The following is a 17,332-nucleotide window of genomic DNA, read 5'->3' on the forward strand; positions in this document are numbered from 1 at the left end:
AGACAATCGCCGAAAAATTAATGTACTTCCCCAATGTTAATAAACAATATTGCCCTTTCCGTAATAATTCATTTTAATGATTTTAGTCTACGTCAAGGGGTAAGAAAATATGTTTATTATAATTATTAATTACTAAATTAGTTCATGGTACCTTGTCTTAATGTTATCTCCTAGTAGGTTTATGTTAATTATAAGTTAAAACAAATGGATCATGGAAAGAAAACGAAGTAGTAACCCTGCGGGGCAATCATTTACATTTACCTAACATAACCTATCAAAATCTGCTGTGAAAATAAGACGAAATCTACTACTTCGTTTTCTTTCTATGATACAAACAAATTGACTGCTATAATTCTAATTTAAAATCAAGTATTAAGGTGTCAAATTATATTGATCGAATTTCATTTAAAGCAAAGCAAAGCTTTAAAAGCGTAACTTTTGTACATTTGAGGACGAATCGTCCGTCTGTACGTACTTAAAACATAGCCCTAATAGTATTATCTATTGTAAACTTTGAATGATAATCCATTTAATACATTCTGATTTCTTACTTATTTGACAACAACTTTTTGTACAATATTTTTTCGATAATGATTACTAGGACAACATTGTTCAATATTATGAGCGAAACACTCTATAATCAAATCCTAAAAATGAAAGCATGTCCTTTTACGGTATCCTGTCTTAAGACTAACAAATTAAAATTAATTAAGTTCTGACACTCTACAAGAGTAATTGTTCATTTGTCCTCTATTCGGATTTAAAAGCTTTTATGGATGTGGTCATTCTTTTATATATTTTTTTGTTTCAGATATGTTAACAAACATTTTTATTAATAATCAATAACTAGAAAAGAAATAAAGTCTTTAATTTGTAAAAATGGGTGTTGACTCCGAGAGAGTAAAGGTGAAGATAGAGACTGGCGGAGATGACTTTGAGGATGGTAGTGGCAGTGAGAATGGGGATGAGAGGTATCTATCTATCTATCAAGCTAACTATCTATCTATCAATCTAACTAATTACGGATTCGTGTTAAACAGATCTATAGTATAGATATATATACAGACAACTACCTCCCTTCATTTTCAAAGACCTCTTTCGTCTGCTTCTAAATTATTTTCTGCTACTTAGCTGTGTTAATATAAGCGATACCATTGGTAGATTTTCAATGACCCAATAGGAAGGTTGCACAAGACGATTGCGATGAGGAGATACAGTTATTTAACCCTTTCTCCCTCTAGTGTTTTACTCTAATAAACCAACAGCGAAATAAATTTGGAAAAAAAATCACGAAACATTTACACCTGTCGTCGGGGGGCAACACTTAATAGAATTGACGTTTTTTTATCTAACCCCCACAATTATTGTTTTATATTTATTTCGCTTGTTGGCTATACCTTATTCCTGTACATATCAAACTAATTATCTATTTAGCTGCTTGTTTAAGTTAAACTAATAAAGCTTGATCAAATGACAGAAGGTCAAATTCTGTCAAGATTTTCTGTCTTTTAAACTATGCCCAGACTTTGGGTACTTAAATCTGCTCATTTCTAGATATTTCAGGGATCTTAAGGGATAAGACTATGGACTACAAGACTGAAAGACAGACCGACGGACCGAGTATGTTAAATAATTGATCTGTAGTAGTTAGAATTATGTTCACAAAAAAATAGCAGAGAAAATCACATTTTTTTTTCTCCTTAGCGTTGACTTACAGACTGACATACGGACGTACATACAAAGTGAACTATAGAGTAGCTTCGCTACTAAAAATCTATTTTTCCATTTCAGAATGACCTGGGGCAGCCCGCTCCAATTTTTCTGCACAATCCTGGGGTTCTGTGTGGGGCTGGGCAACATCTGGAGGTTCCCATACCTCTGCCAGAAAAATGGAGGAGGTAGGAATACGAAACCGATTAATATCCGCTGGATTTAATCTTATAATTGTACATTTTATATCCGCGGAAATCTGTTTATAATATGATGCTAAAAATAACTATTCCAGCATGGCTTAGCAACCGATTAATATCCGCTGGGTTAGAACCGGTTCTCAGTCATACTAAAAAATCATGTATCGTATCGTATTATAGACAATTCTCTACGAATAGTAAAATGAAAAATAGTAATATAAATACCAGTTTAAAATCGGAATTAGTATATAATACGATACGATACATGATTTTCCAGTATTGATAACAAGAACCGGTTCTAGTCCAGCGGATATTAATCGGTTACTTGAATATGAATTATTAAAGTTGTAGTTATTACCAAAAAACTGCTGTTTTCTATACTTTCTTAGTATTATATGCATCTCTTCTTATAAATAGGCATGTCTATCTCAAAGGTTAGCTATACCTACTTTCTTGCCATTTAACATAGAATTTTAGATAACTAGCAAATAAATAATTATTATGCTTTCTAAGATGTACCTAACTATTACAGGAATCATCTTGCCAAGTTTAAAAACGAAGGGACAATTCTAACATGTCGAATGCATTAAACTTAAAAGTAGTAATGCTTCATTTAAAAATACTATACAGACTACCATAAATAATTAATATCAAATTATTTAATGGAAAGTTTCGTTTGAACCTGTCTGCTGAACTAAAATATGGAATTCAAAATGTACTATGCATGTAAATTATGAAACTAAATCGTTTAACGTGCGGGGAAAAATCAGAAATATTGGCATTGGGGGAAAGCTAAACATTTCAAATAATTCTAAGATGAAAAATTTACCACAAGGTCCTTATCCTATAATATAAAGTAGTAAGCTTTTTTTGTCTGTAGCGATGATCTCGCTAACCGTTGAACCGATCGGGTTCTCCTGAACAGGGTAGCTTCTCATAGGTCCCGGGAAGGTTTATAACTATTTTTAGGCGAGGATACCACCACCCTCCATAGAAAAATCGCCCCTAAAACCCCCACCCGAAAAAAAAATAAATGAGTTTTGGGATTCAACTCTCTCCTCCTCAAGTGCCCCTAGAGGCCTTTAGTTATCCTTTAAAATATGACATGAATTTTAATAAATGTTAAACGCAATGTGTTAGTTGTGAGAGGAGGGGGGGGGGGGAATATCCCATTGTGATCAACCAATCTATATCTAAATATTTTTCTAGTATTGCTTCGAGACTGATAAATATCCGCTGGGTTGAAACCGGTTCTTAGCCATATCGAAAAATTATGTATAGCAACGTATTACAAACGAAGAAGAAAATCCCCAAAAAATCAGCATGTTACGTCATAAAAACGATGGATTATCCATCCCTTTTTTTAAGGGTTTTCTTTCCCACTCCTCCTCTCCTCATCCCTCATTTTTATGACGTCATTGACGGACTTTCCTCGTCCTCATTACAAACAATTTTTCACTAATACTAAAATAAAAATCATAAGATTAATACCACTTTTAATTACCGTGCATTCGGCCCCTCAGGGCCTACAAAACTAGTTTTAATCATAAGTTTTTGATTTTAATATCCTCAGAAAGCTGTTCATAATACAATGCAGAAAATAACATTAAAATGTAATATTCTTAAATAAATCATGAAACACAATTTATATTTTTAAGTATATGCCTATAAACCTGGAACCTGCCAAGCCTTCAAGCTCCAGGTATGATCACGAGCAGGCAGGCAGGCGGTTGTCACATGACAACATTTGTAAATGTGAACGACACATTATGACGACAACAAAATACTCAAATTTCTCAGACTTACATTCTAATTCACAACAGCTTTCAAAGCTTATATACAAGCAGGGATGGAGGGATCATTTGGCTGTTTATTACACTAGTACCTAAAGTCTTATAATAACATTTTCCTATTCGGTGGCTTAACAACGACTTATTGAATTTTTATTGATAGGTTCATTTAGTATCCAAACATTTCAACCACTAGTTGTAATCTATGGAAGGGGTAACTTTTTGCATCATCATTGGGGATGTACATCAATCTATCAGTCATTGTCTTATCCCTTTAGATCCCTGCATGAAATATATCCTAAGAATTAAGTTTGAAATTCTAGGAATTCTGCTTTTGATGTAAATGTAATTGAATCTGCAAAAAGACTTTCTCTCTCTCTGTCATTTTCTTTTGTGTTTATTCGGAACTACTATATTAATTTTTTAATCATTTAGCTAGTTAATTAAATTATTGGCGGTTGTGCCCCTTGATGCCTCTAGAGTCACTCTAAAGTGGAGGGAAAGTGGATATGTCGACCCACAATCATAATTTTGTTGTGGGGTGGGTAGCAAATTTTGGGCGATTTCTCATGGGAGGGTGGAGGATACCTCTTTTAATACTAGATAAAATACTTTCTGGACATATGAAAAGTTTCACTGAGTCTAACCTTTTGTTAATAAGCTTTTTTTATTTAAAGTATTTTGTCTAAGACTTTTGAAATCTAGCATTACACAAAAATGTTATCCTTTTATAAAAGTAACTTAATGCCTGTCTGTAGAAAATGTTAGAAATAGAAGCTTACATTACAGCTTCTTATATGTCTAGAAATGGTTTATTACTATTTTGAGAGAAATCACTTTTAGAAGAAGAAAAAATTTATTGTCTTGATTCAATTAAAGTTTACCTCATCGTTGCATTGCAAAGTGTAGCCTTAAAAAATCTATTTTGTTACCAAGCACATTCCTTATTGAAGCTCATATGTAATGGACAATAGACAAAAAGAATAGATTGATTCATAACCACTGCAAATCTGATCTATTCACATTTTCTACTTTTCTACGTGTGTATGCTGTCATCCTTGTTATTTTATGGTTAAATAATGGATGTAGAAAATTCGTGGATATTATGACAGGGGAAAAATTGTCGTCAATTTAGTTTACTATTTCCAATGTCATTTATTGACCATTTTGTTTATCCAGTAGGAGGGGAGGGGATGGAGTAGGAAGGTGGGGGGATGGGTTATCATTATTTTATCCCACTACAAGTTTTACTATATAAGTATCATTAAAATCTGGTGCAAGATCCAAGTAGTTATAAATCAATTGGTTAAATATAGATTAATTCTATTTAAAGCCGCAAAATATTTCAAAGAGAATAATTCAAAATTATATTGATAGTGTGGTATTCGGCAACCGTGAGCCATGCCTATGGCAACCCTGACCTGGGTTCGGGGAAGGGCCGAGGGCCCTCCCCCGAGTCCTGGGGAAGGGGTCTGCCGACCCCCTCCCTATACCTAAAATTAATGATAGATTCTGACAGCCTTATTATGGTTAAGCTGTATTGTTAATTCCCCCCACCCTTTCCAGGGATGGGGGATCATTATTGCCCAAACTGACTATTGTATATGTATTATATTGATTCTGTTTATGATTACTTATTCCTATCTGTGTATTTATTGTTTGTTGTATATAACTTTAGTAAACCTTAGACCCTGAATAAAGGAACAACTGAATAGACGCTGTTTATTATTTAGTGATTGCTAGAGAAGCATAGCTTCTCTATAATATATGTGTCCACATCTGTTCGCACTGCCGTAGTCATTTGAACTCTGGTGTCTGCCATTTAACCTAGGCGGATACCACAACTTTTGGTGACAGCTGTGTGAGATTACGGCAAACCACAAGTGTAGAGCAGACGCGCAGCTGAGGCTAAGGTACTCCCAGCAGTGAAACTGGCAAAACTGACACAAGCAACCTGAATTACCCACCCTGGATAGCAAGGTCTAACTCTGTATCCGGCAGTTGTGGAAGCGAAACCTAGCGAAAGACCACTAAGTGTGGCGGAACCCGAGCTGCGGAGAGTAGCGAAATCGGACAAGAAACTGCGGAGAGCAGCGAAACTTGACGGAGAACCGCGAGAAGCGCCGACATCTAACGGAGGATTGAGCGCTCAAGGGCTGAAACAGGCCTGCGGACGGGCTGAAACAGGCCAAATAAGTGCAAACGGCTGAAAATAGGCCAACATTTACTGCAAGAGATAGCAGGATCCGAACCAGCGGCGCTGCAGGAAGGGACATTCCCTGCCGCCACCAGCCGGATTCGGATACACGGCGCTGCAGAACGGGACATTCCCTGCCGCCGACAGGCTGAAACAAGCCAAATAGCTGCGAGCTGTGAGCAAAAATACAAGTGTAGTGTACCAAGCAGAAGAAAAACTACGTTAACTCCAAGTATCCTGAGAGGCTACAGCGCAGCCACCCATCTAGAAAACAGATATTATATCACATTTTAGGGATTACCACCCTAGTGTGAAAGCTGAACAATAGATTTATGAGCAAGGCTTGGTAAACAAATTTGTTGTGTATTGTGATAAAGCCAAAAATAGAACAGGCTTGGTAAGCAAATTTGTTGTGTATTGTGATAAAGCCAAAAATAGAACCTAGATGTAATATAACAATGCATTGATAAACAATCTAACCCCCCAAGCCTTCAGCACAACAAATACACCCCTTATCCCAACGGAAGGGGAGGGGCCCACCATAAATTGAAGCAAATACAATTGAGGTGACATAACAATAAGCTCAGGATTAAGGAAAAGGCACAATTACCTCACCACCCAGTTACTTCAAACCTACAGCACCCCCCTCCCCATAGGGGGGAACGGACGGTTTTACCCCGTCCCCTCACGCGCTCCCCCTCCTACCCACACTTGAATAAGTCCGCCCACGGTGTGGAGATAGCGACTGGGAGAACAGAGCGCCATTTACGGATCGCGCAGCAGAGCTTGGGACGCACAAAGAAATTCAATGGACGAATAAGACAAAGCGGACCAATGAGGGAGCAGATTGAGGGATAGGTGCGCGTTTTACCTGTGTGCGCAAATCTGACGGCGCGTAGGCGCGTTGCAAGGAAAGGAGATTTCACGCACACACACACACACATAGGAGCGGAGCATAGCATCCAACAGAGATATTTTTAGAAAAAAAGACTTGCAAGCTCCTCCCTCCTATCTATAGTGTGATAAGGAAAACCAAATCAGTTCCTGACAGCAGTTCAGACCCTCAACAACTATCTACACCTACCAGCCTACTCTACAACTCAGAAGTTAGTGACAAGTACTCTAGGTACACCTAATTTAAATCTTTGTAGTTAAAACTACCAACCTAGTGATAAACAGTGTTGGCTGCTAGGCTAGAAAGCCTCAAGTGTAAACCACTTATAGTATTGACTTAAAACTTCGTGTCCCGCCGCTGAACCTTTGACCCGATGGAGCAGCCACAAGCGCAAGGAGGCGACCAGCTCCAAGGATGGCTCCAGGATGATCCCCAGCCGGCTCCAGCCGAGTACCGCAAGCTGATGCTGAGTAACCTGCCGGAGTACCGAGGACCGCCCAAGCAATCCTGGAATTCCCACATCCGGAGATTAGAAATGTCATGGGCGGCTTACCGTGTGCCCCCCCATGACACACTAAATCGCCGCAACGCCCTTTTACTATCCCTGGCGGGGCAAGCGGCGGAGATGGCCTCTCATCTGTTTGGCGAGGCAGGCCAAGCCTTGACATACGAACAAGTCAAGGCCGAGTGTGAATTGTTATTTCGTCCAGCCTATGAATCTCAGACCCTGAAGCAAGCCTTCAGAGATTATAGGCAGCACTCGACAGAACCTATACAAGCATACATATCCACAAAGTGTGCATTGTATAGGGAGGCCTATAGCCACGAGGACCTTGAATTATTGATAGACAAATTAAATCGTGGCATTCGTAACGCTAATGTGAAACGTGAAATGATGGGTCATGAGATCGCCTCGGTACCTGAGTACACAAGGCGAGCCATGTTTACCGTGACCATGATCACCAAGCAGCTGAAGGAGGGTGTGTGCCTAGTGGACGCCACCGACGGGCTCACGGGATCGGCCAGCGTCCAGTTGCCCCAATATGATGAGTCGGAGCCAATGGAGATTGGCGCCTTGGCTCCGGGTCTCCACCAGATGGGGAAGGTCGCCCCAGATGACAAGATTCCAGGCCGCTGCTATCGCTGCCATGGGAAGGGCCACCGAGTCCGAGACTGTCCTACGCCTATGGAGGTCAGCCTAGAAGAGAGACGCACCCAGCCACGCCGTGACCGTCCTGCCAAATGTGAACGTTGCCATTACGCAGGCCATACGGCGGCCGAGTGCAAGGCTGACTGGGACCAGGTAGCCGGCCGGAGACGCGTCGCTGACAAGGGCGCTCCCTCAGGAAAGCCCAGCAGAGTAGCCAACATGGAAGGGAGCGCGCCCCCAGCAACACTCCAGCAAGCAGCCGCCCCCAACGCAACGGGCCGAGCCGAAGGAATGCCGCAGTTTGGAACCATCCCAGCTAGGATCAACGTACTGGGAGAAGCGGCTGAACCCAACCGGGTTGGCCTGGGCTTCAGCCTCAACCACTTGGGACCGGAGTTCGTGCAGCCCACCAACATTGCAGAGCCAGAAGTCCTGAGGCCTCAACCCTTCAGCCTCAACATGATGGGGCCTGCCAGACCGAGTCTACCCAGCAAGAGTGGAGGGGCGCTACCAAGCGTCACTGAGACAGTGTACGGGGAGGCCCTGGCGGCCGCTAAGCAAGAGAGGCAAGAGGCGCTAGCCAGCGCATCGGAGTCGATGTATGGGGCGCCATCCGGCGCCGCCACCTGGGAAGGACAAGAGGTGCGCCCCCGCACCCCCAAGCTGATGTCTGGGGCGGCACCCGCCGCCGCCACCTGCGATGACTGGGGGGTGCTATCCAGCGCCCCCACCCTGGTGCCTGGGGCGACAACCGTCGCCGCCACCGAGATACCTGGATCCTGGAACGAGCCAGCAGCCCCAGAGGGAGGGGTGACATCTGTCACCCCCAGTCAGCCAGCGCATCGGAGTCGATGTATGGGGCGCCATCCGGCGCCGCCACCTGGGAAGGACGAGAGGTGCGCCCCCGCACCCCCAAGCTGATGTCTGGGGCGGCACCCGCCGCCGCCACCTGCGATGACTGGGGGTTGCTATCCAGCGCCCCCACCCTGGTGCCTGGGGCGACAACCGTCGCCGCCACCGAGATACCTGGATCCTGGAACGAGCCAGCAGCCCCAGAGGGAGGGGTGACATCTGTCACCCCCAGTCAGCCAGCGCCACCAGCCAGCAAGGAGGGTCCAGCTATCCATCAGCCAGCGCCACCAGCCAGCAGGGAGAGCCCAGCCATACACCATCCAGCGCCCCCTGCCAGCAGCGGGAACCCAGCTGCCCACCATTCCCAACTGAGCCAGGATAAGTTAAATTTGACAAATGTATTGTATCCAAAGTATTGTAACCCTCCAGCCTTGCCTGTGCCTCCCGCACCAGAGGCTGGGGAGACTGAGATTTGGGATTATAAGGACTTGCCTGTGCCACATGCACCTGAGTTCCTAGGGCAGGGGAGGGATGTAATACAGGGCGAGCCTGTGCCACACGCACTCCAGCCCCATGCCACTGGGCATGCCATGGACAAGGGAAGGGACCCCTTGGGGCTAGGGGAGCCGACACCCAGGCAGGCGCCAGTCGCCTGTCAGTCTGTCATTGGGGAAGGTATCGGGATGCCCCGGGCACCCAAAGATAACGCTCAATGGAAATTTATATCTAGCCAGGAGCAGCCTAGCAGTGTCCAGCCCCGAGAAGCAGCCGTGGCCCGAGCCGAGGATCCCCAGATGCGTGCGCGAGGTCGATGGCTGTCTGGTAGATTCTCACACTGGTGGATGGTCCTGTGGGGCCTACTGCTCGCAGCTGTGTGGCCTACCACTAGCTATGTCCTGGTAGGGTGGGACTGTGCCAACCCCACCCATGTCACTGCCTACAACAAGGAGAAGATGTGTAGCAAGGAGCCGCTACACCAGGAGGTGCCCTTGGGCCATGAGATACATGTCCTGCAGCAAGTCAAGATTAGGGAAACCACGGGATATAGCTGTCAACTCACAGTGTCCCAGTGGACATTTAGGTGTGGAGTATGGGGCCACCTCAAGGTGACCTCGGTCCCCACCCTCATGTGGCCAACCAAGATTGATCCAGAAACGTGCCGAGACCTGGCCAGGAACCGCGTCTACACTCTGCCAGGCAAGACCCAGCCATTGACGTTTCAGCTGAACCATCCCCTGTTCTTCACCCTCGATATGGTGGGCGCCTTGGTCAACAGCCCCGAGGGGGTGGGTTGTGAAGGGGAGGACGTCCATTTCAAGGGCCAGCTATACCGCAATGAATTAGTGCTCCAGGAGCGACGGCTGCTGGTCAAGGAAGAGACCTATGTAGTCGAGAATGGACGGGTGGAGTCCCAGTCTGACCACATGACCCTAGAGTGTCCCCATTCCGAGCTGTCCTGCATCACTGGAGAGGCCACCTACGTGTGGGACCACCTGGGGAGAGATTGCCCCTTGAGGCTGATCCGCAGCCTCCAGCCTAGCCTGGTGATGGATGCGTTTCTGGTTGACCATCAAGCCCAATTCTTCATCAACATGACTACCCCCACCTCAATAGTGAACTGCGACTTTGAGGCCCATGCCACCAACCACCCAGCATTGTTCGTGGCAGCCGACCCGGCCGCGGCAGCGCTGCCCAGAGTATCGGCCAGGGACGTGGATGTCCCCCTGCAGGCCCAGATACATGCAGGTTACATCGGATTTACCCTGGAAACTCGAATGAGAAGCACCGCAGCAGAAGAAGTAGCGGCCAATTGCTGGAAGCTCCAGCAGCTAGACCTGGTCCATCCGGTGCGTGTCCAGGGGAGCACGTTCTCTGTGTTGAGGGGAGATGTATTGCTCCAGCTTACCTGCCAACGCAATAAATATGTTATCAGGGAGAGCAATGAATGTTGGGACAAGGTGCTGGTGGAGCCCACAGGATTTGTAGATGCCGTGACAAAGGTGTATAGCGGCCACGCCACCAAAATTCCCTGCTCCTCCACCTACCCCCTAACTGTACACGCTGAGGAAGGATGGATAGAGCTAACCCCCGCACCTAAGAAGAGGCCGCCCCCGCTGGATACACCCAAGCAGCTGCTGACAGAGCCCTTGGATGACTTCAGTTCGGGAGGCTTGTATTCGCAGGCTGAGCTGAATGACTGGCAGCAGCTGCTAGCGTTCCCAGCGTATAAGGCCGCCATGCTGACCGGCCTGTCGTATGGCTCATGCGTCCAGCAAGGTAGCTGTTCAGCCACCGGAGACCATGGGATCGTGTCCTACGATATTGACCGACTGGCGGAGGAAGGAGAAGCAACCCTGGATGTCTGGGCTGCCACCTTTCCAGGGATGGGGGATCATTATTGCCCAAACTGACTATTGTATATGTATTATATTGATTCTGTTTATGATTACTTATTCCTATCTGTGTATTTATTGTTTGTTGTATATAACTTTAGTAAACCTTAGACCCTGAATAAAGGAACAACTGAATAGACGCTGTTTATTATTTAGTGATTGCTAGAGAAGCGTAGCTTCTCTATAATATATGTGTCCACGTCTGTTCGCACTGCCGTAGTCATTTGAACTCTGGTGTCTGCCATTTAACCTAGGCGGATACCACAATAGTTACGGATTTATTTAACTACAAAGCATAAAGGGTTTTTATATAAAAGCAGCGTGAAGGAAGGATTAATTGCCTAAAACCATACCGAAAGAAATAAACTCAGTCGCTTGCGTCATCATAGAGGACAGGTTTAAAAACCTTACTAATTTATATAATAGGATAAAAAAATTTTATTGAAATACTAAAATATTAGCTCAAGAGGATATATTCTTACTCCAATAGTTATTGTACAATGTTAGATTTGTATAGTTTAAATTTATTTTTAAACTAATATGGGGTGCTGCCACTTTTACCACTATCAAAAATACAGCCACTGTGTTTTTGACAAAAAGTGGGTGTGTTTTTGTCAATTTTGTTTTTAGTTGTAGTTTGACATTTTTTTTATCCACTGTAAAAATTACACCTTTACTACTGTCATAAACAATATATTTTTGTCGTTAAAAAGTGGGGGAAAATGTTTGCAATGTAACATGTACTTTCAAACAGGACTCGGCAGTAGCTCAGGTTTAAGGGCTGCTGCAAAAGTGCAGCCAAAATAGTAAATTAGTTTTGTTATATTAAAAGTAACAGGATATGTGTCTGTCAGTCTGTGTGTGTGACTACAGTAGGATCTTGGATCCCCGCACAAATTTACTTTAAAAAAATGAATAAAAAATGAATTAAAAATTGAGGGGGGGTGGGGGTTGGAGTCGACTCCCCCCTCCCTCTTCACGTGCTTCTTTATGCCTCTAGAGGCGAATCCGCTAGTATACATAAAAGAGGAATGCCTATATCTTCAAATCAAGAATTTAAAGAAAAAAATGCAAATATTCGTGTGTTGAAAATTAATGTTTTTTTGTGAACAAATATGATCAATAAAATATTAATCAAAATATCAAGTTACACTTAGACCATAAATCAGTGAAAACAACTTTATTACTACTGTCCAGCAGGTTGGGGTACAATTCATATTTGCATTTGCGCAGCAAATTTAATCTAATAATATAGAAAATTATTTTATTTTGTCTAAAAATCTTGGAAATTGTGGGTCTGAATGGGTTATACTTTTTAGAAATCTTTGTAAGTGTATTAAGACGTTTTTTTCTGAAATCCTCCGCACTCCCCTAGGTTAGGGGCGACACAACTATCTAGTTCTAGAATCTACTATTCAAAACACTTTGTCTGAACGTATGAAACTTTAGGGGAGAAATATGGTTTTCTTGGCTGTTAATTTTAAAGCCAAATGGAGGGAGAGGAAATAGCGCCCAATTTTATTAAAACAAAGAATTGGAATTTTGACATTTTAAACTTTACAATGTGTTTGATATTTATGAATAGATAATTTCGGTAATTTATGGGTAAAAAATGAATTAAGCTTCCAAATACATACCTATACTCAAATAATTTTTCTATAGTGTTTAAAATAAACCCAAAAGGTCATTCATCGTTTCTCATTTTTCATAAATTTCAGTATGCTATGTTTTGTGCTTTGAAAAATATTGAAGTTATTGAGCATTTTTGACCTGCGGTTACGAAACTGCTTATAACGCAAAAATGTAGCTTTACATTTAAACAAGGATGACAACATCCATAGGTAGTAAAGAACACTAAGATTATGGATTTTCAAAAGTTAAAATTAGTTTAAAAACAGATGTTTAGTGTATACAATAGGAAATATAGGAACCTTATGTACACATGCAGAATTGTATTTTGTAGCATAAACTGACAGACCAACGGACCAAGTAAATTAAGTGCTAGATACTCATTGGTGTAGGGAATCTTCACAAACAATTTCAGCCTTCTATCTCAAATAGCCACCGAAAAATTACGGACGGGCCGAGCGACCTAGATTATAGGTAAGCCTTGCTGTTTAAAATCAAACATAACATTCATGAATAAAATGACGCTTTCTAAATATGTATATACGATTTTAAAAAATATGTACAGCATCAAAAACTTTGTAAAACAATCATTATTTTGTCCAAAATTGCAAACTTAATTGAGATCAGTGATTTAAAAAGATTAGACAATGACCGATAAGTTAATGTACATCCCCTATGGTGATACACAAAATTACTACTTGTTTAGATGACAATTAGTGATTTTTAACATTTTGACACTCAACTTAATGAACCAACCAATCTTGATTCAATAAAAGTTCCCAAAGTTATTAAGCCAACGAATAAGAAAAGGTTATAATAAAACTTTGGGGATAAGAAAAAGTTAATTTTAAATGAAATTCTTTCTTTTTAATGGAATCAAAATTCCCTATAACATGAATGACATATTTGAAGCTCATTTCTAAATTTCTAATACTTTTAAAATGGACAAAATTCTTGAAAAAGGATTAGATTTACAGTGGTGAATTAAATTATAAGCGAAGCTTTTATACATTTAGAATGCATACATCTTCTAACGTTCAATTAGGATTGATTAGCGAAGCATCTCTATAATAAAGACTTTAAATGCAAGTAAATCCATATCAAGGTTTATATAAGTAATTTTGGTATAAATTTTCGATTTTTTAATTTGTTAAGCTCCGCATTTATGGATGTTGTCATCCTTGTTTTAAACTAAATAGAAATACGGCTATACGGCATGTTAAAATTTTATGCCCATCAAGGGCGTCCTAGCTTTTTGATTTAGGGGGGGGGGGGGGATTTTTTAAGGCGGGGGGGTTATTTGTATTTGGGAGGGGTAAAATGGTAAAATTCGTTTGGAGGGGGGGGGGGGGTTAATCACCTCTTTACCCTCCCCCATTGGACGTCCTTGATGCCTATAACTTCAGAAGTTATGTAAAGCATGATTCAATTTTTAAAACCGAAGCTTTTCTATAATTAGGATCTGTCCGTCCGTACGTCCGTCCGAGATAGATAGCTTTTATTCGTTAATTTAGGCATGTTAGAATTGTCCTATCGATTTCAAATTTTGCATGATGATTCCTGTAGTAGTTAGGTACGATTTAGAAACCGTAGCAACTCTATAATCATTACCAGAATGTCCGTACGTCCATTTTAAACATGTAGATTTTTCTACTTTTTTAACAACAAATTTTTATGTGATCTAATTATCCGTTTGATCTGATTTTTAGTATATTGATTCCTGGGACAACAAAGAACAATAGTATAAGCGAATCAACTCTATAATATTAATCAAGTCCTAAAAATGTAAGTATCAAGCAGTTTTCCAACAAATTTACTTAAATTTTGCTTCGACTCTTTCGATACTTTTATATTCTGATTATTCAGTTCAGACACTATACAAGTGTTAATGTTCGTTTGTCCCACCGTTTCAGTGCTTCGCTTTTATTGATGTTGTCATCCTTGTTTATCTTTGCCTTACAATCACAGGAGCGCAGCTTCACTATAACTAAGGACTGTCTGTACGTCCCTCCGTCAGAATAAACTAAGCAAACCTCGCTCTTTATGGATAACTATACACCAGGGATTTTAAGGGATATGTCAATGAAGGTAAATTGTTGCACATTCCCAATGATGATAAACAAGAATGCTCCTTGATCAAAATTATTGATAAAAAAGTTTGGACACTGCTAGTTTGGACCCTGCCAATAACAAGTCAATAACAGTACCCAAAGTTTTTAAGCCAACAAATAAGATAAATGCAATTACAAAATTATTGTTACCAGTATAATTTACAGTCCAATGTCTCCTCCCTCCCTGCTATACAAAGATTTTTATAGCTGCCCCTTTCTAAAGGGATTGTGCATGAAGTGCATACCATAAGTTTGCATGCAAGCATAAATTACAATAATTAATTTTGTATTACAATAAATATAGCAATCAGTTAGGCACCACCAAAATAGTCTTAAATCAGTTTATGTGAAATCAGGACAGCTATAAAAGTTGCATATATCCAAAAAAATATGATTTTTAAGTCTTGATATTTTTAAAACTAACTGGTAGAAAATTAAAATTCTTTCAAATATATGTCCTATAAATGTAATTTACACTACAGAACTTAAATATATGCAGTTCACTAAATTTAGGTTTAAATGCACTTCGTTCAACTACCCCTTTAACATAATAATATTCTTTCAACGTACTTTAATATTATTACATAGCAACAATTTAATGTTAAAACAAGGATGACAACATCCATAAAAGCGAAGCTCTGAAACGATATGACAGACGAACATTAACTTTTGTTGAGTGTCAGAACTGAATATACAAAATATGAAAATATAAGGTTTGACAAAATTATACGTAAATTTGTTGCAAAACTTCTTAAATACAGAATTCTGTTTAAGGACATACTGACATTTTTAATACTTGATTATAGAGATGCTTCGCTCATAATATTGTACCTTATAGTAATAGGAATCAGTAATCAAAAAATCAGATCAATCGGATGATTTTATCACATAAAAAATTGTTATTTAAAAAGTAAAAAAATCAACATGTTTAAAATGGACGTACGGACATTCTGGTAACGATTATAGAGTTGCTACGCTTTATAAATCGTACCTAACTTCTACAGGAATCACCATGCAAAGTTTGAAATCGATAGGACAATTCTAACATGCCTAAATTAACGAATAAAAGCTAACTATCTCGGACGGACGGACGGACCGACCCTAATTATAGAAAAGCTTCACTTTTAAAAAGAGTGAGAGTGACACTTTTATCTGTTCTTGTTTTCACTCTGCAAAACATATTATTGGTAAAAAATAAGCATTTTTGTAAGTTGACCCACATTACAATTGATAACAATCTATAATACAAAGCAGAATGATGTCTGTCCGCCTGTCCCTTAAGATCTCGGTAACCACTGAACCGATTGGATTCTACTCTTCAGAGAATACGCCTACTGGTCCTGTGGTTGTTTTAGGCTATTTTCTTGGAGGGTTGGAAAAAAAGAATTTTTACGAATTTTTCGAATTTTGCAAATATTGCGAATTCGCCATTTATTTACGAAAATTTGCGATCCATTCGTATTTTTTTTGGCTGGGTAGGTAATAGAAGATGTAATTATGCCTCTTGCGGCAAAGCCCCTAGAGGCTTGGGGTGAAGCCGCTAGTCCTTATATAAAGTAATAGCATGTCAGTATTCCGAAAATCAGATGAATAGGATGATTATATAACATAAATAATTGTTGATAAAGAGGTTAAAAAGCAACATGTTTTAAACGGACATAAGGACTTTCTGGTGACGGTTATAGAGTTGCTACGCTTCTTAATTGTATCTAAATGTTCGAGAAATCATCATGCAAAGTTTTAAATTGATTGAACAATTCTAACATGTCTAAATTAACGAAACAAACGTACGGACGAAACAACCCTAATCATTGAAAAGCTTAAAAACTACCCTAATTGACTTTCTTAATTCAAATTGTATAAAGTTACACTTTATTTTTAACAAGAGTAATTTTATACATATTGCATATCAAATGAACAATCAATTTTCGCATATTCAAAACTGGCTCGTACAGAGGATTTGCGTGGGATACACAAAGATCCCCCCCTCCTTGAAGTATATAATTATAAGAGGGTTGGATTAGTAATTTATATTTATTGAAAAGAGTCATTATAGAGGTTAATATAAACTGAAATATTATGTTTTTTTTCACCTCCATCTCCCACTTGTTTTTAATATATTATATTTTTTTAGTCATGAAATATTAAGTTTTGCCTTGAAAGAGTTATTTATATGTTTTTTTTCAGGGCACTTTAGTCCAGACAAAATAGTTATTGAGCGGCTTAAATCTTGTAAAAACTAAAAAGGAAAATGCTTCACGCATACTTCGCATGAAAGAATGTTTTCTTCTGTCTTGCCACGGATCTTTAGGGATAAGACAATGGACGATAAAATGATGAACATAATTACCCCTCTTGTTAAAATTAGGTTTGTATAACCCAGTCTATTCCCAAAGTAATTAAAC

General features: G+C 40.4%; 1 protein-coding gene across 1 annotated transcript in view; it reads left to right on the forward strand.

Annotated features, from left to right (window-relative positions):
- Nucleotides 1-809: 809 nt before the first annotated feature.
- The window catches only part of LOC145312198 (sodium-dependent neutral amino acid transporter B(0)AT3-like), a 48,299-nt gene continuing 31,776 nt past the window's right edge, over nt 810-17,332 (forward strand). Inside the window, exons 1-2 of the mRNA XM_080151402.1 lie at nt 810-971; nt 1,792-1,898. Of these exons, the coding sequence (XP_080007528.1) occupies nt 880-971; nt 1,792-1,898 (199 nt within the window). The 5' untranslated portion in view covers nt 810-879. The remainder of the gene's footprint in view (nt 972-1,791; nt 1,899-17,332) is intronic.

The sequence above is a fragment of the Acartia tonsa genome, chromosome 2, assembly GCF_053477335.1.
Source record: "Acartia tonsa isolate MP-2025a chromosome 2, ASM5347733v1, whole genome shotgun sequence".
In the NCBI taxonomy this organism is placed as follows: domain Eukaryota; kingdom Metazoa; phylum Arthropoda; class Copepoda; order Calanoida; family Acartiidae; genus Acartia; species Acartia tonsa.